Source organism: Pan paniscus, chromosome 10, assembly GCF_029289425.2.
Source record: "Pan paniscus chromosome 10, NHGRI_mPanPan1-v2.0_pri, whole genome shotgun sequence".
Taxonomy (NCBI): domain Eukaryota; kingdom Metazoa; phylum Chordata; class Mammalia; order Primates; family Hominidae; genus Pan; species Pan paniscus.
The window spans coordinates 108,592,387-108,619,179 of record NC_073259.2 but is presented as its reverse complement, the minus strand read 5'-3'; the positions used below and the strand labels follow the sequence as shown (position 1 = coordinate 108,619,179).

The 26,793-nt window shown below is 39.5% G+C and overlaps 1 protein-coding gene across 2 annotated transcripts in view; it reads right to left on the bottom strand.

Annotated features, from left to right (window-relative positions):
• The window catches only part of NR1H4 (nuclear receptor subfamily 1 group H member 4), a 70,362-nt gene that overhangs the window by 8,223 nt on the left and 35,346 nt on the right, over window positions 1–26,793 (bottom strand). For both annotated transcript variants that reach the window (XM_034934332.3, XM_008958033.4), the window contains exons 3-7: window positions 22,581–22,733; window positions 20,483–20,616; window positions 18,906–19,004; window positions 18,469–18,568; window positions 14,710–14,856 (exon numbers count right to left, since the gene is read on the bottom strand). In XM_034934332.3, the coding sequence (XP_034790223.1) occupies window positions 14,710–14,856; window positions 18,469–18,568; window positions 18,906–19,004; window positions 20,483–20,616; window positions 22,581–22,733 (633 nt within the window). The remainder of the gene's footprint in view (window positions 1–14,709; window positions 14,857–18,468; window positions 18,569–18,905; window positions 19,005–20,482; window positions 20,617–22,580; window positions 22,734–26,793) is intronic.

Genomic DNA, 26,793 nt, shown 5'->3' with positions numbered 1-26,793 from the left:
TTTCAGTTCATCTTAAGTCTTAGATTAAACGTGTGAACTTTTGTCTTTACAAAGCCATGTAGGTTTTAAAAAACCAACAAATTCTGCAAATTACTGGGGATAAATACAAACTGGCTGATCAGTGATTTGCTTCAGTATTTTTCCAGGTATTAAAGCTAAACTAAGTTCTCTATTTTCTTGGTAAGGCTGTTCTTTTTCATCTTCAAAAAATGTCAATCTTTATGCTTTCTTCAGCATTCAGAGACTACACTCCTCAGTTGTGGTTACCTAAAATAATAATTTATGGCTATGCCATTAAATTAAATAGTACACGAAGATTTAGGGATATTCAAGACAGCTGATTTGAAAATATTAAAATTTTTAGAAATTTCTTTGATTACCAAATTTCCTATTTCATTTGCCTTTCTAAATCCCCACACACCCTCCAGAGATGTTGCCTCCATTAGCTATCTAATTACAATTGATAACATTTGGGGAAAATAAGGTTAAAGTTTTAAAAATGATTATTTCATCTTGTGCATGTTGTAAAAGCCAAGAGTGAATATAGAGAAAATGTAAAAAAGAAATAATGGGAGAGTTAAAAAATAATTTTCCTACAAGATAGATAAATATAAATCTACTTTTGGAATTAGAGTCAACAATCAGAGTTAACCATGCCAACATAAACAAAGGGCTTGTGAACCAGCAATTTCTAACACTGGAGATGTAACACTAACATCATCCTGAAGGGGACAGCCTTTTCCTGTTTTCCTGCTTCCTTCTTCCTGGAGAATTGCTTAAAATTTGCTTCATTTTCGCTTGAATGACCAATTACCTGATTTTTGGTCACAAGGGGGGGCTATTTTCTAACTTAACTACCAAAGACTTCGCCATGGAAAAGTCTGAAAATGCAAAAATAATGTTATGTTTCTGCTCCTGTTTCCTATTTGTTTTCCCTTTTTTAAAAAGAGGTCTGTGATTAATAAATTATGTTCAATGATCAGAAATATTCTTTGAGAGAATAACCATTTGATAGAATTAACACTATACTGCTTTAGGTGTTTTAAATGTTAAAAGTTTTTATTTCCTAATTAGCTTTCTAGTCGTAATTGGGAACAAAAATGAAGCAGGTGTGTGTGTGTGTGTGTGTGTGTGTTATTTACAAGTATGCATATTACACTAGACATATATCCTGGTATCTTAAATACCTCTATATGACTTATTCTGATGACGTCCTCAAGATGGACTGAGCATCTGGTTAAAAATGATACTATTTCCTTAAAACCATGTAACTTGAAACTTTTCTAGAAATGACATCACTCCATAGCACAGAGGTCAAGGTATAAATCCCTGACACGGCACACAAAGCTACATCTGCCTTCTGCTTTCCTTTCAAACTAATCTCTCAGCAGCCCAATAGTTTCCCTAGGAACTAATGACACCAATTCATCTAAGGCTCCTAAAGCTGATTCAGCTTGTTGCCTGCACAGGCTCCCTTCCCCCTCCCTGCCCCATGGCCATACACTATGGTAGAGGCAAATCCCAGCTCCAGCCCAAGGTCCAGCCACTGTTGGTCTCATTTCCCACATCAGAGGTTGGTGTAGTTAGGGACAGCAGTGAAATTTGGGCCCATGAGACTAAAGGGGAGTCTACTGGGAAGTTCCTAAGAAAGATTTCCATACTGAGGAAGACAGCATTTCTTTTTCCTTTGACTAGTGTTGTGCCCAGACATAGTGCCTAGCACTGCTGTGGCCATTAGATGACCAGGAGGAGAACCAGCCTGTGGGGAAGGTCAATACGCCAAGGATAGCAAAGCAGAAAGATGAGATGGATCTGTGTTTCCGATGGTGGATTCTGCCCCTAAATTAACCAATTCTGCTGTCACCCTTCCTCTGGGTTTCTTGTTTGAGCTCATACATTTTCTTACTTTTTTAGGCCATAATGAGTTTATTTTCTGTAGCTATCGGCCAAGAGCATTCTGACAGCTCCCCTAACAAGTGGGATACACTTTTTATGTCTTCATGCTTTTTCCTGAAATACAAGCAGGATCCCTGTTAGACTAAGGCACCTCATCCATGGTTCAAGGCCAAGTTCAAATTTTGCTTCCTCTATGAAGCTTTCCCTGTCACAGAGAAGCAGAATTAGTTACTTCCTTTTCTAGGTTCAGTTTTTTGCAACTTATCACAATTCATATCTCTCCTTCTCACTGGAGTGTGAAATACCATATACATTTTATAAGAGTGGGAATCGGCCGGGCGCAGTGACTCACACCTGTAATCCCAGCACTTTGGGAGGCCAAGGCGGGCGGATCACAAGGTCAAGAGATCAAGACCATCCTGGCTAACACAGTGAAACCCCGTCTCTACTAAAAATACAACAAATTAGCTAGGTGTGGTGGCACGCGCCTGTAGTCCCAGCTACTCAGGAGGCTGAGGCAGGAGAATTGCTTGAACCCGAGAGACGGAGGTTGCAGCGAGCTGAGATCGCTGCACTGCACTCCAGCCTGGGTGACAGAGCGAGACTCCGTCTCAAAAAAAAAAAAAAAAAAAAAAAGAGTGGGAATCAGTTACTGTTACCTCCAGTGCCTGCCATGCTGCCTGACCCATAAAGGGTGCTCCATAGATTTTTTTTTTTATGACAGAATCTGGCTCTGTCACCCAGGCTGGAGTGCAGTGGCACAATCATAACCCACTGCAGCCTTGGCCTCCTGGGGGCTCAAGCAGTTCTCCTGCCTCAGTCTCTTGAGTGGCTAGGACTACAGGTATGCACCACCACATCCAGACATTTTATTTTTTGTAGAGACAGGGACTTGCTATGTATTCTAGGCTGGTCTCGAACTCTTGGTCTCAAGCAATCCTTCCACCTCGGCCTCCTTAAATGTTGGGATTATGGGAGTGAGCCACTGTGACTGGCCAGATATTTCTTATTCACCTCTGCATCTCTAATAACTAGCATCCTTCTGAAGACATAATAGGAGATTAATAAATGCATGTTAAATCAGGCAGTAGTAAGTTTTCGTGGTTCTTTATGATGAAGGTGACATAGTTGTGAGATGTGATGGGGACAAGGGATGCCATTAAGGCAATGGACATATTCTTGTGGTGCTAAGAGATTGGACTATGTCCTCTATTTCAACTGCTAAACTTTCCCCAGGGAGTCATTTGTGCCATACTCTTGGTCCTAAGTAAACAGCTGCCATCAAACTAACAATTCAAAAAAGAACTACTTTAAATATAAAATATTTAATTTAAAATATATAATAAATGATATGCTTCCCATTAGTCCTAGTGGCTAAAAACTATCCGGCCTAATTAGGTCTCACCAGGGCTTAGGAGTTACCAGAGTTTGGACTGTCAAGTTCCAGATTCAACTCAACAAAATTCACCAATATTTGTATTCCTGCTATGTGTCAGGCGCTATATTAGTGCTGGGAATCTGGGAATATGAAGTCCTCAGGCAATTAACAGGTTAATGGAAGAAGCAGATACAGTTAGCTCTCTGTGGGTTCTGTATCCGTGGATTCAACCAACCACAGATCAAAAATATTTGGGAAAAGTATTGCAACTGTAATGAACGTGTACAGACTTTTTTCTTGTCATTATTCCCTAAACAATACAGTGAAGCAATTATTTACATACCATTTACATTGTATTAGGTATTATAAGTCATCTGGAGGTGATTTAGAGTATACAACAGGATGTACATAGGTTATATACAAAGGTTGTATTTTATATCAGGGACTTGAGCAGCCATTAACTGGTATCCAAGAGAGATCTTGGAACCAATCCTCTGTGGATACCAAGGGGCGACTTGACATAAATAAATACATAATATCTAAAACCGATCAAGTACAAAAAGCTTGGGAAATACAGCTGAGGAACAATGGATTCTGCCTAGGGGCAATGGAAATATCCTCACTTGTATTTCTTTAATGTTTCCTCTTAATCCAAGGAAGGTTTCTTCCTATAATTTGAGTCCTAAATTTGCCCATGCAAAAGTTATCATGTGACCACTTTCAAAAGCAAAAGTAGAGGTGTTAAGATTTCTAAATTTAACTAAAGCATTTACCCTTCTTATAAATAGTCTATCATTTGTTTCTTTACATTTCTAACCCCTCTCAAAGACAGTATCTGAACTGATAATCAGCTTAGATTTGCATCTTTGGAAAACATAGTTCTGGTAACTGTTTTCATTTTGTGCAAGCTGAAAGGCTAAAGCAGTGAAATCATATAACAAAAATAAGCACAGTATATTTTAGTATGGTACTATTAAGGGCTACAACTTCATCACCCTAACAAGATTATCTCCTTTCTCTGACTTCATTGTCTATTCATTTGATCACTGACTTAAAGCAATTTGAAATTGCTAACAGCTGCTTATACTTTATCTCTCAACCGAAGGGCAGAAACCATGTTTTACTTTATATTCCCTGCTAGCAGATAGTTGGGCAAATATTAGACCTTGGTGAGTGACAGATGCCACATATAGAAAGAGTGCTGGGCTCTGAGTTAGAATACCCACCTTAATTTCCTTGCGCTCTTTTGATTAGCTGTATGAACCTGGGCAGGTCATCTTGCCTCTCTAAACCCATTTCTACATCTATAAAACAGGATATTTTATAAATAACACTCACCTAGTGAGGGCCATTGGGAGCAGCACTAACAGGATAATGCATGTGAAAACAAAACATTGCAAAACATGAGATATATTGTCATACTGGTAAATTCTTACTGAATTGAATATTTTATTTATGTCTCTTGTGGGGATGGAAAAAGGCCCAAAACTACTATAAATGTCAGGGGTTATTTATATTTGAAATGGACAGAACAAGTTGCTTTGATCTCTGAGAGGTTATTGCTAATTTCCTTAATGTTAAAATGTAAACTTGGGCCAGGCGCGGTGGCCCACACCTGTAATCCCAGCACTTTGGGAGGCTGAGGCGGAAAGATCACCTGAGCTTAGGAGTTTAAGACCAGCCTGGCCAACATGGTGAAACTCCATCTCTACTAAAAATACAAAAAATTAACCGGACATGTTGCCTGTCGCCTGTAACCCCAGCTTCTCAGGAGGCTGAGGCTGGAGAATTGCCTGAACCCAGGAGGCGGAGGTTGCAGTAAGCCCAGATCGTGCCATTGCACTCTAGCCTGGACGATAAGAATGAAACTTTGTCTCAAAAAAAATCAAAACAAAACAAAATATAAACTCATTCAGTGTTAGCAAACCTATTTCAGTCTATAATATTTTATATACTATGATTATTCCTATTTTTATTAACAATTCCAACTTAAACCCCTAGTTTGTAAGTAATGGTACATTAGGAATAAAATCAATGATGCACTAGAATTGTATAGAAACAACTCAAGCACAAATTATATCAGATATACGTTCTAAAGCCTCAATTAACATAAATACTCTAATTCTCATTAAAAGCATCTCAGAGACAGTTATCTTTGTGTATGTGATTGGGATTTAATAACAGCAAACAAAAGAGTATGAATTTGAAGAACAAGAAAAGAGATTTCACATCATATTCTTTAAAGAGTTGCATAGGCATAAACAGAGTAACTTTGAGCATTATGTTACTCTGGAATTAAATGTACAATAGAAATAAGAATGATTGTATTAGCATAAGAATAAAAAGTTAGTCTGAAAGGTCATCTTGCGAGATCAGGTTTTTATGTGTTGTGTGGAAGAGGCAATGTTCTGAAAACCCACTGGGAGAAGGAAATTCATAAATATTAATAAATGAAAACATTATAGATAATTAAATATGCAGCAGCATGTGAGTTTGGATGGTTTTTATTGTCACAATATATGGTTGATATTTGGAGAAAGTATCTTATTATAAACTAGAAACATGCATATTTATTTATACAGATCATATTCTGGAAAACTTCATTCTTTAGCTTTTCTGAAACTTGAGGTATCACAAGTTCTGAAACTTATGAAATTACATGGAAGATTTTTTTCTTTTTGATTATATGCATTCTAACCAGCAAGACCCTCATCATTTCTCACCCAGTTATTGCATTAGTAGTTCTCTTTACAGGTCTCTTGTCTCAAGGTGTGATGAAGAAGTTAAGTTCTTGCCAATGGAATGCCAGTAGAAGTTATGTGTAACACTTCAGGATTATTCACTTACAGGGAAGGTGTGCCATTCTTTTTCCCCTTTGCCCTCCCTACTTGCTGGAATGTGTTTTTGTTTTTTTGCTTGTTTTTGAGATGGAGTCTCACTCTGTTGCCCAGGCTGGAGTGCAGTGGCACTATCTGTGCTCATTACAACCTCTGCCTCCCAGGTTCCAGGGATTCTCCTGCCTCAGCCTTCAGAGTAGCTGGGACTACAGGCACATGCCACCATGCCCGGCTAATTTTTTGTATTTTTAGTAGGGATGGGGTTTCACTGTGTTAGCCAGGATGGTCTCAATCTTGTGACCTTGTGATCTGCCCACGTTGGCCTCCCAAAGTGCTGGGATTACAGGTGTGAGCCACTGTGCCCGGCCTGGAATGTGTTTTTACCAAAATGGTGGGGAGCCATACTGGACCAAGAAGATGAAGTCAACTCTCTGTGGATGGATGAGCATGACATCCATCTGTATGGATAGAACTATGACACAGAGGGACACTATGAAGATTTCCTATCAGTCCCATTCTCCTCATGCCCAGACTATTATAAGATAGAAATACATTTCCATCTTGTTTAAGCACTCTTTATTTTTTGTCTCTGTTACAGCAGCCAAACCTCTAACTTAAATTATGCATGAAATCTATTGTGATTAATTCTTTTCAAATATATTTCCCCTAGAAGATGAAGTCCTTGAGGATTATGACTTTATCTTATTCATCTTTGTACCGCCAGTGTACCTATCCCATAGAAGTACTCAATAAAAGCTTGTTAAAAAAAAGTAAACAAATAAACAAATACAGATCCTAATGGAAATGATCTTCCATTGCTACTGGATAGTTGCCCTACAGGCAGAGTCAAATGAAAATGATAAGATTCGAAGCTAAGTGTCTCATCAAGTGAGAGGAGGGAGGCTAATGAGCCACCACCCTGAGAAATATGAGGAGATATTCTGATGAGAGATGACATGAGTCAGAAAGGCTTGCCTGTTCTGAAGGTTTAGGGGATGCAAATCATCTCTACTCTACAACTGATCATCAGAGGTATTCTTTTTTTTTTTTTTTTAATTGAGATGGAGTCTTGCTCTGTTGCCCAGGCTGGAGTGCAGTGGTGCAATCTTGGCTCACTGAAACCTCCACCTTCCGGGTTCAAGCAATTCTCCAGCCTCAGCCTCCTGACTAGCTGGGACTACAGGTGCGTGCCACCATGCCTGGCTAATTTTTTATATTTTTAGTAGAGACGGGGTTTCACCATGTTAGCCAGGATGGTCTCAATCTCCTGACCTCATGATCCACCTGCCTCGGCCTCCCAAAGGGCTGGGATTACAGGTGCGAGCCACCGCGCTCAGCTCATAAGTATTCTTCAGGCAAAAAACAAGTGTTTATAAAGTGCTTAATATAATAAAAAGAGGAACAGGGCTGGGTGCGGTGGCTCAAGCCTGTAATCCCAGCACTTTGGGAGGCCAAGGCGGGCGAATCATGAGGTCAGGAGATTGAGACCATCCTGGCTAACATGGTAAAACCCCGTCTCTACTAAAAATACAAAAAATTAGCCAAGCATGGGGGCACACCCCGGTAGTCCCAGCTACTTGGGAGGCTGAGGCAGGAGAATCGCTTGAACCCAGGAGGCGGAGGTTGCAGTGAGCCGAGATCACAGTCACTGCACTCCAGCCTGGGCGACAGAGTGAGACTCTGTCTCAAAATAAATAAATAAATAAATAAATAAATAAAACAAAGGAATAAGACAATTGCTTCTGTTGGAGGTAGCTGATTTGTGGCAGAGAGGCTCCAGCAATATGTGGCAGCCAGAAATCATGGGAGCCCCAAGGTGTAACTGCCTGACTTTGGTTTTGGAAGCTTTTGTGTCTTCACGGCTAGAACCACACCACTTGCCTCAACAGGTTTCAATTCTGACCCAGACTCAGAAAACTCTGGGGAACTCTGTGAAGTTGTGCATACCACTTCAGGATTATTCCTTTAAAGGGAGGGTGTGCCACTCTTTTTCCCCTTTGCCCTCCCCACTTGCTGGAATGTTACCAAAATGGTAGGGAGCCATAGTGGATCAGGTGGATGAAGTCAACTCTCAGAAAACCCTGGGGAGCTCTGTGTGCATCTAATTCTAGGAACTTGGCTCCAGCTTTGTTTCTTGTGACAATCTCTGTCTTGACATATTGACTAAGCTCGGGGAGTTCATCTTTCTCTAAGCTTGATTACATTTCCTTGAAGCTGGGGTTTGACCACATATCCTTGAGCTCCAACTCCTATGGCATGTTCTTGAAAGACACCTTTTCTCAACAAAGTTATAGTTGAGAATGAGTGGGAAGAGATGTTGGAAATTTGAAGAGAGAGAAGGTACAAGACAATTTTCCATAAGTATAAGAGTGAATTGGCTAGGGAAAAGGGATACATGGAAAGTACTGAGGTCCACCTGAAGTGTTTGATCACTAACTTTGGGTAAGCCAGTCATACTGTTTCAGTTCTCAGGCTCAAGCACAGAGTAGGTTAAGAGTCGTACTCAGTCAGGCAGAGGGTTTTCTTAGGTGAAAGAAAAAGAGTTGAGGATATCTGGTGAATGATCTAAGGAAATGATCATATTGATGAACCACGAACTCTAAGCCAAGTACTGAGAAAAGTGTGGTCAGGCAAAAGGAAGTAGAGTCAATGGCTGGAGGGTTAGTGGATGGAGGGTCAACAAATGGATTTTTGATTTTGTTTGTTTGTTTGTTTGTTTTTTGAGACAGAGTCTCACTCTGTCACCCAGGCTGGAGTGCAGTGGCGCGATCTCGGCTTACTGCTGCCTCCACATCCTGGGTTCAGGCAATTCTCCTGCCTCAGCCTCCCGAGTAGCTAGGATTACAGGTGCCTGCCACCACGCCGGGCTAATTTTTTATATTTTTAATAGAGACAAGGTTTCACTATGTTGGCCAAGCTGGTCTCGAACTCCTGACCTCGTGATCCACCTGCCTGAGCCTCCCAAAGTGCTGGGATTACAAGCATGAGCCACCACGCCCGGCAATGGACGTTGATTTGGAACAAAGAATCCCCAGAGTCAGGGTACTGGAAGGTGGCAAGCTGGAAAGTTAGAGAGTAATATCAGAGGGAACAGATACTTGGGACTGATATTTTGTTATTGGGATTAACAGGGTCTAAGTCTGGCATAGAATTGATAATATCTACCTCAAAGTGCTACAAAGAGCAAACAATATTTTTCGTGAAGCAAAATGTTAGCCATGGAGATGACCCACTCAGATCACCCTTAAAGACAGCCCACAGTAGGGAGTATGGCTGGCTGATAGCCTCCAGCTGCCGCCCTGTGAGTGCTGAGGACACACTTTCACCAGTCTTGTCTCAACTGGTGAATGAGCATAGTGGGTGTGTTAGTGCTTGTCCATTCAGTGGGCAGCTCGGACTAGGTCCCTCTCCAATGGCCTAGCTGAGACTTTCTCAGGACTGTGCTGTGATCTGATGCTCTTCATGCCCAGTCATGCCTTCCTGCTCCCCTTTCACAGGTGTCAGATCAGCATAGTGGTGTACAGTCTCCTGGACTCCACCTGCTTCCTCCCCCTTTATTCTTCAGAGGCATTTCCCCCAATTAACTTCTGACATATTTAGTCCCATGTTGATATCTGCTTCTTGTAGGACCCAAAGCTCACACAAACACTGATAATACAGCCTGACACACAGTAGGTGCTGAATAATTATCTTTCTGGTGCTGTAATTAATAGATCCAGACATTACGCATATATGCCCCCCGTTTGTTTGTTTTTGTTTTTTTTTTTTTTGAGACAAGGTCTCACTCTGTCACCCAGGCTGGAGTACAGTGGCACAATCTCAGCTCACTGCAACCTCCACCTCCTGGGCTCTAGAGACCCTCCCACCTCAGCCTCTCAACTAGCTGAGATTACAGACCCATGCCACCATGCCCAGCTAATTTTTTAACTTTTTTGTAAAGATGGAGTCTCACTCTGTGGCTCAGGCTGGTCTCAAATTCCTGGGCTCAAGCAATCTTCCTGCCTTGGCCTCCCAAAGTGCTGGGATTGTAGGTGTGAGTCAGCATGCTCAGCCTTATACATGCCTTTCTATAAACATAATTTTCCTCTTAGTAGCCTTGTAAACTTTTTTGGAAGACTATTTTTCCCCTTTTAGCTGAACCACGGTGGAAGGGATTTTCCCCACCTCAGCCAGGCTGGGGAAGGAATCTGGTACTAACTCAGTGGTCATCATGGAAATGGCAGCATCTGACTTGGCTCAGGACCCAGGAGATCTGATGGAGCCAGGCAAAGATTTTTTTTTTAAAGGAAGCTGAGCATCCAGGAGAGAAAAAGAGACAGAGAAAGAAAGATAGAACAACCACCAGATAATTCTCCTGCAGATGCCCTCTCATCAAAACATTTCAATTCATGTGGCAGACATTGCACCCCTCTTTTTCATTGTCTGGCACCTGAATCAACTTTAAATGACTCATCTTTGAGGAGGAGGAGGAGAGAGAACACAACAGAACTTCCATATCCAAACTTTTTCCTTTTCTTACACTCAAATGCAAAAGAGATATCTGTTCCCCAAATTAACTACTACAGGCAATGTCTAGAAGAATGTTTAACCAACTTTTTGTTGGTTACTTGTCAGCTTTGGACATTAACAACTCTGATATTCAGGGAAACAACCATCTGAAAAGTAAATAAACAGACCAGTTTTATAGCTCCGGACAAACCTTCATTCATTTTTTTCGTTGTTCCACAGAATTTTGTGGAGCACCCAGTCCAAGCCAGGCATGTGCTAGGTGCTTGGGATAAAATACTGACTCAAAAAGAAGAAAACCCTGTCTTATCAAGATTTTATTATCAAACTTGAGGCAAGACTGCAGAATAAATATTAAACATGATTTCAAAGAGATCAAATTGGTTATGAGGTCTATTTCAACAGCTTTAAAAAAAATGGGACATGCAGCTAATAAGTAGTGGGGCCCATATTCAATCCAGATTCCACAGTCAGTATCCTTAATCACCACTGTCTCTTGATGAATAAACCAAACACACATTTGCTAGAGTAGAGACCTGTCAGTAAAATGAATAAGTTTTGTCATGAGTCATCATTCCTTTTTATTTTATTAGTTTTGTAAGAATTAGATTTGACTGATGGATTTTTTTTTTTTGAGACAGAGTCTCACTCTGTCCCCCAGGCTGGAGTGCAGTGGCGTGATCTCGGCTCACTGTAAGCTCCACCTCCTGGGTTCACGCCATTCTCCTGCCTCAGCCTCCCGAGTAGCTGGGACTACAGGCACCCGCCACCACGCCTGACTAATTGTTTGTATTTTTAGTAGAGACGGGGTTTCACCATGTTAGCCAGGATGGTCTCGATCTCCTGACCTTGTAATCCACCCGCCTTGGCCTCCCAAAGTGCTGGGATTACAGGCGTGAGCCACCACACCCGGCCAACTGGGATTTTCTTAAAGGGAGCACCACCACAGTCCATGGAAGCCAGAATCAAATAAATGACAAAGCTAAGCTGCTGAACATGTTGAAGCCACTGTAGTTTTCTGCATAAAGAGAGAACCACCAGTGTATGTTCAATAGTCTAAAACAACAATTATACCCATACATGTGAAAATTCAGCCTGTCCTTTAATTCTTTCCTAAGTTGAACTGTCAATTATTGATTATGGCTTTAAAATCAGGATACTTCAGTAGCTGGCCTAGTGACTAGCTAAACCACCCATCAGGAAAATTGAATTATTTAAGAGAGGAAAAGCAGTAAGACTTGTAGAACTGAATGGTGCCTTGGAGGTTACCTGATTCAACATTTTCCCCTTAGCCTGGACACACACACACACACACACACACACCCACACACACACAATCTGTCCAGGACCAAAATCCATATTTCTTGACAACATAATGTCTTTCAAAAGTTGATAAGCCACAAAGATCTATCTCCCAGATCCTTTCTCTTCTCTCCATTTCTCCTGGCAGCAAGCGTGATATCTTTGAGACTTCTTGCCTCCTAAGAGGTGACTTCTGTTCTGGCTTACCCTAACACTGCTAGAAAATTTGTAAAGCTTAATTTTGACATTTTCCCTCCTCTGCTCAAAAATCTTCCATGTCTCCTATTACTTGGGAAATAACAAAATCATTAGCCCAGCATCCAAGGCCCTCAATCATCTGATTCTTTTATTCCTTTCTATTTCCCTTTAATGCAACCCTTAATTCAGTCAGCTCAGCTACTCACCCTTCTTTGTGTGCATTCCCTGAGCTTTCTTGCCTCTTTCTCTTTGTTCCTGCTGGTCCTTCTCTCTTGCACCCTGGATATCCAAATCAAATCTCATTCAAGTCCCAGCTCAAATGCCAATAAAACTTTTTCGGAGCTCTCTCAACTAGGAGTCATCATCTCTCTGTTTTTCTCTTCCATATTTTATCATAATCATGGACAGTTAATCTCTTCCCATTAGACTGTAAGCTTCTTAGGGGAAAGAACATGCTTGATTTCTCTCTTCACTGCTACCATAGTACCTTGCCCTTAAATATTTGTTAGACTAGTAAATTAATGAATATATTAAGAATAATGCATCTTTTTAAAGTGTGTGGTTTTTAAATCTACCAATGATGCTAATTACGCTTTTTGTTTTTAACTAGGAAAAAAACATAATGACTATGGAGAAACTGCCTTTAAAAATAATTTTCCATTTAAAAAATTATTTCACTTATATCACAGATGCAGAACTACCTGAAAACTTTCCCTCTAATCTCTATCTTAAAATATTGGTTTCAAAAATCTTTAAATTTGCTTTTGTTAATGATAAGACTTTAGAAAGAAAACATCCTGAGAAGTCATCTCATTCATTCCCCACTCCCAACCCATATATGAAATCTCTCGGGAAAATAAGAACTCATCCTATCTTAAGGATCTCCTAAGATAAATTGCACAGAATTCCTGGTAATTCATCTCAATGTCTCTTGAGCTTCCCTGTCACAGTGTTATTCCACAATAAGTTAAACACTGGGTAACTTGTGCTATTATCTCGTCTCTTGAGGGGTACTATAGCATAGTGGTTAAGACACAAAGCTTCTTTTTTTTTGAGACTGAGTCTCACTCTGTTGCCCAGGCTGGAGTGTGGTGGCACGATCTTGACTCACTGCAACCTCCATCTCCCAAGTTCAAGCAATTCTCCTGCCTCAGCTTCCTGAGTAACTGGGATTACAGGCACGTACTACCATGCCCAGCTAATTTTTTGTATTTTTAGTAGAGACGGAGTTTCACTATGTTGGCCAGGCTGGTCTTGAACTCCTGATTTCAAGTGATCCACCCACCTCTGCCTCCCAAAGTTCTGGGATTATAGGCGTGAGCCACTGCATTGGGCTGACACAAATCTTCTGAAGTCAGACTTCCTCTCTGTCATTGGGAAAGTTATTTAACCTTTCTCTGTCTCAGCTTTTCCATTTGCAAAATGGGAATGATAATAGTATTTATTCATAGAATATTTGAGAAGATTAGATGAAATCATATATTTAGAAAAGTGTCTGAAACCGGCTGGGTGTGGTGGCTCATGCCTTTAATCCTAGCACTTTGGGAGGCCGAGGTAGGTGGATCACTCGAGGCTAGGAGTCCAAGACCAGCCTGGCCAACATGGTGAAACCCTGTCTCTACTAAAAATACAAAAATTAGCTGGATGTGATGGCATGCGCCTGTAGTCCCAGCTACTTGGGAAGCTGAAGCACAAAAAAATCACCTGAACCCAGGGGAAACTGTGGTGAGCCAAGAGCATGCCACTGCACTCTAGCCTAAGCAACAGAGCAAAATTCTGTCTCAAAAAAAAAAAAGAAAGAAAAGAAAAAAAAAAAGTTAACTTTGGTCAGGCACAGTGGCTCACACCTGTAATCTCAGCACTTTGGAAGGCCAAGTCAGGCTGATTGCTTGAGACCAAGAGTTTGAGACCAGCTCAGGAAACATGGAGAAACTCTGTCTCTACTAAAAATACCAAAATTAGCTGGGTGTGGTGGTACATGCCTATAATCCCGGCTACTCGGGAGGCTGAGGCACAAGAATTGCTGGAACCTGGGAAACAGAGGCTGCAGTGAGCCGAGATCACACCACTACGCTCCAGCCTGGGCAAAAAGCAAGACTCTGTCTAAAAAAAAAAAGAAAGGAAGAAAAAAAGAAAGAAAAGTGTCTGAGACCTAGTAAATGACATATAAATGTTGCTATTAAAATGTCTTCTTATTTTATTTTGATACAGATATATAATAGCTGGATACTTAGTCTTACATACCAGAAGATTTTAAATAAATAATCTTTTTCTTGGATGAAGAATCCTAGCTCCTTTGTGCCAGTTGTTCAAAATCAGATGAATTTTCCAACCTTTAAAAAAGTCTTCCTTTGGCTCTTCATCTTAGTGCAGTAAAGGGGTAGTTTTGCTACTTTGCTATTACAACAGAGATATTTGAACCAAGCCTCTAGAAGTCTTATCAATTTAACACATATCTTTTTAGAGCCATTCTTCATGCTAGGCACAACAGGCATATAACATTGCATAAGATTGGCAAGAGCCCCGCCCTCATGGAGCACACCAATTTTACTCATAGAAACAAACTCTTTTACCATTAGCCAAATCACTTACCACTATTTCGAATTCTTTCTTCCAATAGGTCAGAATGCCCAGACGGAAGTTTCTTATTGAAAATCTCAGCTGAACGAAGGAACATAGCTTCAACCGCAGACCCTTTCAGCAAAGCAATCTGGTCTTCATGGTCCAAAGTTTGAAATCCTAGGTAATGATGATAATCAAATTGGTATCAAGGAGTAACAATATTTCATGATCACCATCATTGCCATTGATAAAACATTTACATCAAGTGATTCTGTAGTTGTTTAAAATTGGGTAGTCTAGTTGAGTCCATTTGTACTCGCCAATAAAATAGAGGCTTTTATCTTCATTGAGCAGAATTTATTAAACAAGCTGGGAAAAGGGAGATGTCAAGTCCAAGCAGATACATATATTATGGCATAGATACACTGATTCAGATGAAGAAACCCTCAGAAACTAGACACAGGCAGATTTTCTTTGAGCCATTATGTTAGTCACACCTGATGTGACAGGGTCAACTCTGCAGATTGGAAGCATCTACAAGCCAGAAGAAAACTTTATATGCACACAGAATATTTGGCTAACTCATGAGTCTTTAGTCAAGCTAAAGAACGGGTAGTATTTCCCAAAAACAGCCAACCAAAGTCATGTTGATGTATCTGCTCTGAACTCAGTACTGCAACACACAGGGTGGGGGAAAATCAGAAAAATATGGTAAGAATTGCCAACCTGATGGAATATAACACTCCCTGGAAAATTCAAAGTTGTTATCCAGGCTTAAATAGTACAGTCCCAACAGCTTCTCTGAACTCATTTTCTACTCCTCATTCCCCCTACTCTTTGTGTTCCAGCCACACTGACCACCTGGCCCTGCTGTGAACACACAAGCCTCTTTTTGCCTCAGAGATTAACGTTCTTCCCAGATAACCCCATGCCCCATGCCCTGCTCCTTCCTGCAATCAAGCCTCTGCTCCAGCATTCCCCAATCTAAAATACACTCCCCACCACTACTAGTCTCTACCTGCTTTATTTTAGTTTATAGAACTTATCACCACCCGACATGATATTATAGATTTATTTGCTTATTTGTTAATTGTCTGCCACCTCTACTGGAGTGTACATTTCTTGGGGGCAGAGGCCTTGTTTTTGTTTACTTTTGTATCCCCAGTTCCTGGCACATAATAGGTACCTAAGAATTATTTGTTGGATAATTGACAGATTGAATGAATGAATGGGAAACAAAACACAAGCTCATGTGCATGCTGGCACATACACTCACATGAATAGAGATAACACCATCAGGGCCTAAATGGCTTAGGAAGAACTAAATAGCAAAGGGAATATAGAGAAGAGAGCAACGCTAAAAATTGAGCCACCATCCAAGAGAATCTAAGAGCTTCTTTGAGGAAAGGGGCCCTGTCTTATTGCCCTCAGGGACTCCAGCACCTTGGACAGTGCCTGGCACAGTTTGTGCTCAATGAATACTGAATGGAATGATTCAATTCAGTTTTTCACAAAATGTTCCTTCAGTACTGGTATTATATCCCTATTGTTACTACTTGTAATAATGCTATCTCTGTCATTATTGTCAATTTTTTTCCTTCTCAAGGGTTTTTGCCTTTTATTTCTTTCCATATTTTAAATTTTTTCCTTCTGCTTTATCATTGAACACACACTAATTGTACGTGCTCCCTCAGGAACTAGGCTAGGCACTGGGAATTAAGAGATGCCAAGATATTGCTATTGCTTTCAGATAAGCTACCTTCTTATGAATAAGGTTTTTATTTGTCTTCAATTATTTCTTGATTCAAAACCAACTGACCATTTGAACTTAAAAAATTTCTTCCCATAAATAACCAAAAATATCTCCCTTTTCCAGTTCTTTCCCCCACAGTTTTTACTCTTATATAATCCAGTTTTTTATTGAGCTTGCCTTCAGTTTAATTAGCATATAGTAAATTAAGTTCCTCTTTCATTGTTAATAAAGAAATGAGAGCATATTAGTGTTTCAATGATAGTGAGAAATTTCTCCCCACACTTTATGAGTTTTATGTAGGCTTATGTCTATCTGTGACACATTTAATAAAATAATAGCATAATGCTGGCAAAAAGAAGGCAAATTAACATGTTTAATTAAAATCCTATGTCAGAAGTTATCTTCTATAATTTAATATTATAGTATTATGCTGCTATACAAGGTATTTATTATACTCTTTTAGACTACAGGATTTCAATACACCAATATTTTAATAAACACTGAAACAACTAAAACCCATTAGCTTAGATAGCATTAATAATGTGGCAAAAAGAATTTGAGGCTGGGATATAAGAAGACTCCCACATTCTAGTTTCTATACTGGCACCATCAGAATGAGTGTGGATAAGTAAGTCCCTCTCCCTCACCTTACACATACAACTGTTCCTCAAGCCCTATCGATTTTTGAATCTCTCTTCTTTTTGTTTCTTCTTCTCTTCCCCACTGATATTGCTTTATTTCAAGCCCTGTTGCCTGGACTTGTGCAGTAGCATACTACTTGATCTTCCCTGCCCCCAGACCCTTTCCATTCAAATTCATCTTACATGAACCTGATTAAGTCATTTCTGTATAACAAAAACTTCATTTCCCTCTGCTACAAAAACCACCAAAATCTCTTTACTGTCCAGGGGACACAGATTAAATTCCTTAGTTAGGCCTTCATCAGTCTGGTACCAACTTACCTTATTGTCTAACCTAGGAGCCCACCACAGACACTATGCTATAACCACACTGAATTTTCTCTCCTATCTCAAATAATCCTATTCTTGTTCATGCCTCGGTGCCTTATAACAAGCAGATCTCTCGGGCAGACATGGTGGCTTGCGCCTGTAATCCCAGCACTTTGGCCAAGTCGGGCAGCTCACTTGAGGTCAGGAGTTTGAATTCAGCCTGTCCAATATGGTGAAACCCCATCTCTACTAAAAATACAAAAATTAGCTGGGCATGGTGGTGTGTGCCTGTAGTCCCAGCTACTCAGGAGACTGAGGCAGGAGCTCGGGAAGCAGAGGTTGCAGTGAGCCAAGATCATGCCATTGCACTCCAGCCTGGGCAACAGAGCGAGACTCCGTCTCAAACAAAACAAAACAAAAACAAAAAAACAAGCAGATCTCTCAACTTGGAATGCTGCTTCTTCTCCATGCCAACTGGAAAACTTCTTTTTCTTTTAGACTCAACTCAAATATGATCCTCCCTGAAGTCTCTCCATCTTTCCTAGACACAATTAGCAACCAGTTCCTCTGTGTTCAAACAGCACTTCGTGTGTATGTGTATGTATGTGTATTTATTATTATTATTATCACCTTTGATCACTCTCCCTGAAGGTAATAGCCAGGCACTTAGTATAGAGTAGGTATCAACAATTGCTTATTGAAGGAATAAATGGGTGAATGACAACTTTGCAAAGTTTCAATTTTTAATCTATTGACTTGAAAGAATTATTATACATTATTTTAAATATCCTTTCTAGTTCTAATATCTTATGTCTATAGTAGTTCGACAGTTACTTTAAATCAGATATTAAATGATTTTCATTTTACAAAGAACAGACCTGCCTTTCTCAATGTCACAAGACTATTGTAGAGAATAGCAGTGAAATAACTACATGTGAAAATACTTGGCAAAGTAATAGTGAAAATAGAGCTGATCTCACAGGAATGTTTTGAAAATTAAAACACCGTATGTAAAATAGGTAATCTAATCTGTGGGGACACATTTAAACTCTCAATAAATATTAACTTTGATTATTTAAAAAATACCTGGTAGCTTTTTTGTGAATTCTACAAGAACCTGTACATGATTGGTTGCCATTTCCGTCAAAATGAGAAAATTTTCTTCTGCACTGAATTCTTCTTTTAACTAAATTTTAAGAAAAAAACAAATGATTAATAAGTAGATAGGAAAACGATAATATAAAACCATTAGACTAAAGAAAAACTAGGTTTAGATGATAAAATTTGAAAACCCATCTTACTATTTCTCAGATCTTTGGAGGGCAATTACCATTATCAAGATAGGTGGGAGACTTCATACTCTTGAATTGTTTAATGTTGCTAAGAGTTTAAAAGTCTAACTTGAATTCTCAGCTCTAATCATTTCAAAGTAACATATTCACATATAAATTATACCTCCAAGGCAGTAAAAACTCCAGAAAATATTAACTTTAAACCCACATATTTTCAGATATTATACATACAATTTTATTTGTTATTTCCTGAGGCATCCTCTGTTTGTTATATGAATCCATAATAAAATGTAGAAGAGTCTGTTGATCTGGGGTGAGTTCAGTTTTCTCCTACACTGGCAAGAAAATAAAAGGTGTTAGGGAAGATGTGTATAAAGCCTTCTTTCTATATGTGCATTCATCTGGAGGGACCTAATAGCAGAAATCATAAAAATAAAAAGCCATAAATACAGCAGGAACTTTGAGTTCTAACAGAGTGTATAAGTTCTTTCTCTGGGTCCTCAGGCAGGCCATATCACATTTCACTGAATTTTCCTATCTGTAAAATATGAATAACAAAATATTCCACTTGTGTATTTCTTAGGAATAAATGGTAGTCTGGATATGAAGACTATTGAGCCCATTCATATTGAAGGTCACTGAAAGTTCAAGCTTTAATTATAACTAATGAAAGGTTTTCATATAGTATGACTACTATGAATACTATATTCATATAGTATTCTACATGAATTCCACCTGGTGAAGTCATCTGAGAGTATTCATGTGGAGGAGGGATCAACAAACTGTGGCCCATGGACCAAATCCATTGGATTTTATAAAGTTTTATTGGAACACAGTCACACTCATTTGTTTATGTATTGTCTATGCTACTTTTGCACTAAAATGGCAGAGTTGAGTAGCTGTTGTAGATACCATGTGGCCAAAGCCCTTTAAAGAAAAAAAGTTTGTCAACCCCTAAAATAGAGAGTCAACAATCTGGACAATTCAGACCCCAAACATCTCTTTCTCCCTCTACAGCATCTTTTGAAGAGTGTGAATAATTATGTCAACTCTTTGTTTTCTTATACCAAAGTGTTACTGATGAAGCACTATGGCAAAATAATGCTTTCATATAAAATACTTTTTCTTAAATAAATACAAAAATACGTATTTGTAAAACTAAATGTGGATAAAGTTTTCTTTGTCAATAATGTAATAAATATTGAGAAGGGTGTGGTTTCAACAATCGTAGCTTACTGGTTTTTCAGCTAATGGCAAAATAAAATTCCATCAAATGTCCTGTGCATTATCACAATGTGTTTGTCTAAACACCTTGGATGCTCTTCCCCTATTTTGTACTAAGTTGCTCAATGGATTTCTTGAGAAATTTGTAACCTCAGTGGGTAGGACTTTTCTCTATTCGTCCACATACGTGTATTCACCCTGTTTTACTCATTTATAAGGATTAATCCACAGCCTCTATTGAGACCATGTTCTTCCCAGTTTGAGACTTTCTTCTCAAAAAGAGGGAAAAAATGGTCATCAATACTCAGTTGGAAAAAATCCATTTTATACACCAAATCATTTCTTCTGGCAAACACTAGGTAGTAGGAGTCAGAGAGAAGGAAAACTTTCACTTTTTAGTTTATGCATTGCTACTATTTGAATGTTTACATCAAAGCATGTATTAGGAATCCATTTTAATGAACAATTGGACTAGAAATTCAGCTGTGCCTGTGGCTTTAATTTGAAAGCCTCCTGGCCAGCTCACTATGTACCTAGAAACTCAGTTCCTGCCAGTCTTGGCAGACACCATTGCATATTATTACCCTGCATGACTTTGTTGTCGAGGTCACTTGTCGCAAGTCACGACTTTCACTGTCTTCATTCATGGTCTGATCTGCATGCTGCTTCACATTTTTTCTCAGTCGCTTAGATTTACACTGAATTTCAGTTAACAAGCCTAAAACAAATAAGCATAGAGACTTCATCAATCACAGAAAGTACTGTTGGGTGTGTGGTCATAAAACCACTGATATGTACCTGGCCCAGAAGATCCCCTATGCAATGGCACAGAACTAACGCTAGCCTTTTATGCATTTTAGAAAGGGAAGGCCAAGGTTTGAGACTTAACCTTGAACAAGTAGTTTAACCTCTGTGAGTCTGAGTTTCCTCATTTGTAAAATGGGAATGATATCTACCTCATAGAGTTTTGTGTAGATTAAAAGCAATAATCTACACAAAATAAAAGCAATAATCATTTTTAAATGAGCTTTATATAAAGAACTTGTGATATGAAAGCATTGTACAAATGCAAGGGATTCAGTCAATGAAAAGGTGAATGACACTCTCCCTGTTCCTGCTCTAGGGGACTGTGAAAATTGGTGTTTTAAAACATGCCATTAATATTATTTTCAGCCATGTTTACATACTGTACCAGAAGAAGGATATTGAATTTCACATTAAACACATATAAACTTATTGAGAAAAACAAATGTTAACATCCTTTAGGGAAATTTTTAAAATCCTGTTAATTTTAAGAACAGTGCCAATTCCTGAGAATACAGTTAAAAATAAAAATAATACAAGGTGACTTTTAAAATGTCTTTGAATGATCATACAATCAACCTCATTGATTTACACTTAAAGAGAGCTATTAAAAATAATGTAAAACAATCTTCCCTTCATCCTATTTAACGTCCTTACTCTTTTCTCAATGCCAATAAAACAAAGTTCCAGGAATTTCTTTGTACAGGGAATTTATTTTATAGAACCATGAAATATCCGCATCTGTTACTGGACGAGTTTGTGTTCATAAATATTATAGACTGCTATATGTGGCTTCATGCAAAATGTCCTCAGCGCTCCAGCTGGAACAAGTTCATATTTAAGTGATGAGCTATATGAGCTGTGCAGTGTCAGAGTAAGTGTTTCCATTGCAAGATTGGATTCCAGCAGCAGCCCTATTGCAGGCTCTCATTTCATGTATGCTAAGATGAGATTGTGATCAGCTACTATAAAATTTTCATCCACCCAGAGCTGGATCATTTACACAGACCTATTTTCCCCCAACCTGCATGCATTATTTCCCTGGGTCCATCCCAGTTGCCTGTACAGTTTGGTAACAATAGAACTGGAGTCACCTTCTGAAGGCTTTTATTTCATTTGGCATTCCCTGCCTGAATGCTGTCATCCCCTTGGTGACATTTGTCTATTTGTGTTTTGAGGAGAAACAGGACATATCTCAGAATCTGAGTGGTCTGTAGAATTTGCAGAATGAAAAATTAATTATGTTATATACTAGCATGCATTCCAATTTTTGATGAAGATTACAGTTCCTCACAAAGCCAGCAGTTAATACAGTGTCTCTTTATCAGATAGAAAGACAAAATTATATTAAAACTGGGAGTAGTTAATTTCCTGTGTAAACCTATACAAATTGGTTCAAAGCTGCACTAAGAGAAGACAGATCCTTAATAAAATGACTTGGTTTAGAACTCTATTTAGACAATTCAGAGGCAGTTATACCTTATAAAGCATTCTCATTTTTTTCCACAATAGTGAATTTGTATGCTAATTAAGCAATAAATAATAAGTATATTAAAATCAAATTTGGAGGAAACTTTTAGATGTCATTCGTAGCTCATTAAAGCACGTTATTTGAATGGTATGTTAATGCCACTGGGCTCCATGTATAGTTCACTGCGACAAAGAAAAACAACAAAAAAAACGCATTTCTTTTGGGTGACTAAAATGCTCTTTAGTTGACAGTTTGGACAATTTCAGTGGTTCATTACCCTTTTCAAGAACTTAGATGGCTTAGTAGGTTCCTTCTTTAATATGTGAAGTAGCAGTCTCGTGATGAGTTACCTGACATCTGCCTCCTTAAGAGATTTTTAGTGAAATGTAATTGCTTGAAGTGAATACCTGTATACATACATTCAGCCAACATTCCCATCTCTTTGCATTTCCTTAGTCGACACTCTTGACACTTTCTTCGCATGTACATATCCATCACACAGTTGCCCCCGTTTTTACACTTGTACACAGCGTTTTTGGTAATGCTTCTCCTGAAGAAACCTGTGGGAGAAACACTGAAAAGTGTAAAAAGTCCTCTCACAGCTTCTCAGGAAAAAAACAGGTTTGGATTGAGAGATGCCAGGACATTTTCTCACCAACTGCTGGAGAGCACCCAGGCCATCCTTGAGCACACCAGTGACAAATACTTTATATGACATTGTGTTGTTGAGAAGCCTGTTGTTTTTAATTTATCTCTCAGAAATAAAGACAAATTTGAATTATAGCCTCTCTTAGGAAAAATGTGAATTTGTTTTCTAAGACAAATTACTTTCATAGATCTTTATTGGGGGACAATTCTATGCCAGTGAGCACTAAGTGCAGAGGGTACAAAGGCAAACAATTCACCCCTGGGCTCCAAGAGTTTAAAGGCTGGCTGAGGACAAAGACGCACAAACAACTAAACAAGTGAAATTACATGTTGCCTGGGCTCTAAAAGCTGCACTGCGGCAGAGCAGACACACAGATTCCTCAGTTTGGGATGAAGAGGTCAGGATAGGGAGTGAGCACTGAGCTAAGTTTTGGAAAGTGAGTTGCTGTTAACCAGGCATTCAGGGAGAAAATCGCATTCAAGGTTTCAATTCAGTACTTTATATGCCAGCCTGGCATAATAATAAAAATGCCAACCTTGAGCTAAAAGCAACCATCTCCCCCGAGAAGGTATAGCACAGCTGCAGCCTGTTAACAGGTAAGATGCCTAGAGTGAAGAAGGGAGGTAACCGGCTTCAACTCTGCTGCTCCATTTCCCCACTTCCTGCTTTCTCCTCCATCTGACTAACCACAGTTCCTGACACTTTCAGAGTCAAGGAGGCAGTGTTGAATTCAGGAGAGGGTTGTGAGAGGTAAGAGAAGAAATGACAGGAAGGCAGTTACTCGCCTAGTATTTCTGTAAGCTGGTTTGTGCATAGCAAGTTTTCAAAGTTGTCTCTTTCTCCATTGGGTTGGGTTGTTTAGAGACCTCTCATCTTCGGGATACTTTCATCTGAACTTTGTTTTTTGTTTTTTTGAGACAGAGTCTTGTTCTGTCCCCCAGGCTGGAGTGCGGTGGCACAATCTTGGCTCATGCAGTCTCTGCCTCCCAGGTTCAATGGGAGGCAGGATTCTCCTGCCTCACCCTCTGGAGCAGCTAGGATGACAGGCGCCACCCACCACGGCCGACTAATTTTTGTATTTTTAGTAGAGATGGGGTTTCACCATGTTGGCCAGGCTGGTCTCAAACTCCTGACCTTAAGTGATCTGCCCACCTCAGCCTCCCAAAGTGCTGGGATTACAGGCATGAGCCACCACGCCCAGCCTCATCTGAACTTTTTTGATGAGGGCAAATACATATCTATTCTAGCCCATGGTATGTGTCTCCTTCAACATCTAGGAATCTGGCGATTCACTCCACAATTTTTACACTGAGGTCACTCTATGTGGTTCTCTTCACATGGACCTAAGATAACCCCATAATGGCTTTCTCTGATCTAACAATCTCTGTGGAGCAGAGAAATCTCTCCCATTTATCCATGAGCAGTCAGCCACCCAGCTTCCTGCCTTTCAACTTCTCAGATGAAAGTGAGACACAAAGTCCCCATGTCTGTCAGCTTCAGGGGATACATGTCAACCTACTCAAGTGATCGTCTTGAAGACTCTTTCATTGGGCTTGGGGCAATAGGACCTCTTTAGTATACATTTTGGGGGCATGAGGGGACACCATTTTCCAATTCTCACAAAGTCACTACACGTCCCAGTGGTGGCCCGAGGGACAGACACTCCCATTTCCAACATTCTCCTTTGCAGTAGGGATGTAAGATTCACACAGCACACTAGTCACATACTCCAAAATCTTTATAAGACCTCTCTATAATTTCCAACTCCTGATCTCTTCATTCCCTCAAAATAAGTGAGATGTTTAACTGGTTCCTGAATATCCACTGTGAAATTTCTGCCAGATGGGCTCACCTTGGAATGTAGCATCTAGTGTCTTCATGTCTCTGTCAAAATTGAGAGGAGTCCTTCCTATTTTAACAGACTGTTGGAATAATATCTAACATTTATTAAGCACTTAGTAGCTATTGTTTGAACTACTTTACCTCCATTTACTGATTTAATTCTTATATCAATTTTATGATGAAGATAGTATTATTTGTCCCCATATTATAGATGAAGAAAAAAAGGTACAGAGAGTTTAAGTACCTTGGCCATGATCACATGGTTAGTAGTTGGCTAGGAAGGTTCAAACCCAGGCAGTCACGCACTAAAGCCTGTACTCTTTACTATCTTGCAATTGCCTCCCTTGGGTTACAAGAGAGTAAAATAGTTTACTGTTAAGTACCAACTATCTGAAAGCTGCATTCTCTGACCTGGGAAATACCAAGATGAATAAGACATTCCTTGTCTTCAGAGTTGCATACTTAGTTGGAATAAACAGAAGTGAATTTACAGCATAATATAAAATGAGTGATGAGATAGCTAAACAAGGAATAAATTATTGAAATGTAGAAGCAGGTCCACACCACATGCTTGTAAAGATTGTGCCACATTTAAGGAGGAGAGGCAGCAATTACACTGCACCCATGTAGAGCTGCATATTTCTTATGACAATTTTCCAGCAGAAGGCACTTAAAAATTGTTCTAGCAAGATAAGTATAATACGATGATTTCCCAACTGCTAGAAGTCAAGCACCCCGAAGAAAAGGCATTGTATAGACTGGGAGTGATCCTGATTAATTAAGAGTAGCCAGAATCAGGGAGGGGTCCATGAAGGAAATAGAATTTGATCTGGGCTTTGAAGAATAAGCAAGGTTTTAGAAACATGGATCATGAGGTAGGAAAGACATTTGGAAAAATGAGCAAACACAGGGTGTTATGAAAATTCCAAGAAAGGATAGATACTCCATCTTGGTGGCGGTTGGGTAGAGTATGGAGAGAATTAGTGGGAGATGGGTAAGCAGTTGTAACAGGAACAGAATGTGATTAAGTGTCCTTGAATGCCAAGCAAAGGAGTTGAGTCTTTACCATGTTGAAAGAGGGAAGCCATTAAAGGCTTTGACAGGGGACAGTATGACCTAACCTGTATGTTGGGAAGCTCCTCGGAGCAAGGTAAAGGTGGAACGGGTATTGGAGACTAGAGAGAGGAGACTATTGCCATAATACAACTGAGAGGCTACCAATGCCTGAACTAAAGTGGGACAGAAGAGAAAGGAGGAAACAGAGAGAACATCAGGTTCTGGTAACTCATGAAATATGAAAACAGAGGCTGAAGGAAAAGTTAGAGATGTCAAGGTTAAGAAAGTCATGGACTTGCTTGTGAATTTTTCAGCTGGTGTAAATTTCAGTAGGAAAGATCTTAACATTTTTCTAAATGTCAAATCCAACCAAATAAAGTCTAAAAAAAGACTTTGTGCTGCAGATCAGTGTTGATATTGAGAGTGCAAATACCAAAGCATGCATTTTAAGAGACTAAAAGCAAAAAGAGGACTCTTTCTTTCCTGGTACCAAATCATTACCTCAATGTCCACTTGAGCCTACATGAGTCAGCCTTCCTACTAATAATCTTCTGCCCCTCCCAGGAATGATTTCCTTTAAAACTGTCATAGATACTGATAGACAGCTTAATAGTTAACAGAATAAAGCTCTTTCTTCCAAGATGAGTCAAAGGAACAGTGCGTAGAACCATTCTGCAGGGTTTTTTGACTCTGGTATTAACTGAAAAAGAAATCATTATCATCTCAATAGCTGAATTAATTAGCTTTCACTCTGAATAGCAACACAATATTATCATTATATCATTTAAATATGGGTACATATACTGTATTTATACTTATGCAAATCTATCCATACACATACCTCTGCCTCTTTCTTGTGCATATTCAACAATGCTCATATCAGAAAAGTCATTTGAAAATGAATGGAAAGGAAATTCACTGAGGAACAGAGCCTTGCTGGTAATACAGGATGAGTATACAGGGTTGGCATTGCCATCTGGGGAATGTGTAGCACCAATGGGATCCCTGGGGTAGCAAGAAAATAGCTATAGGATGGTACTTTTACACGGATTCCTTGATTCTGCAGAATATTG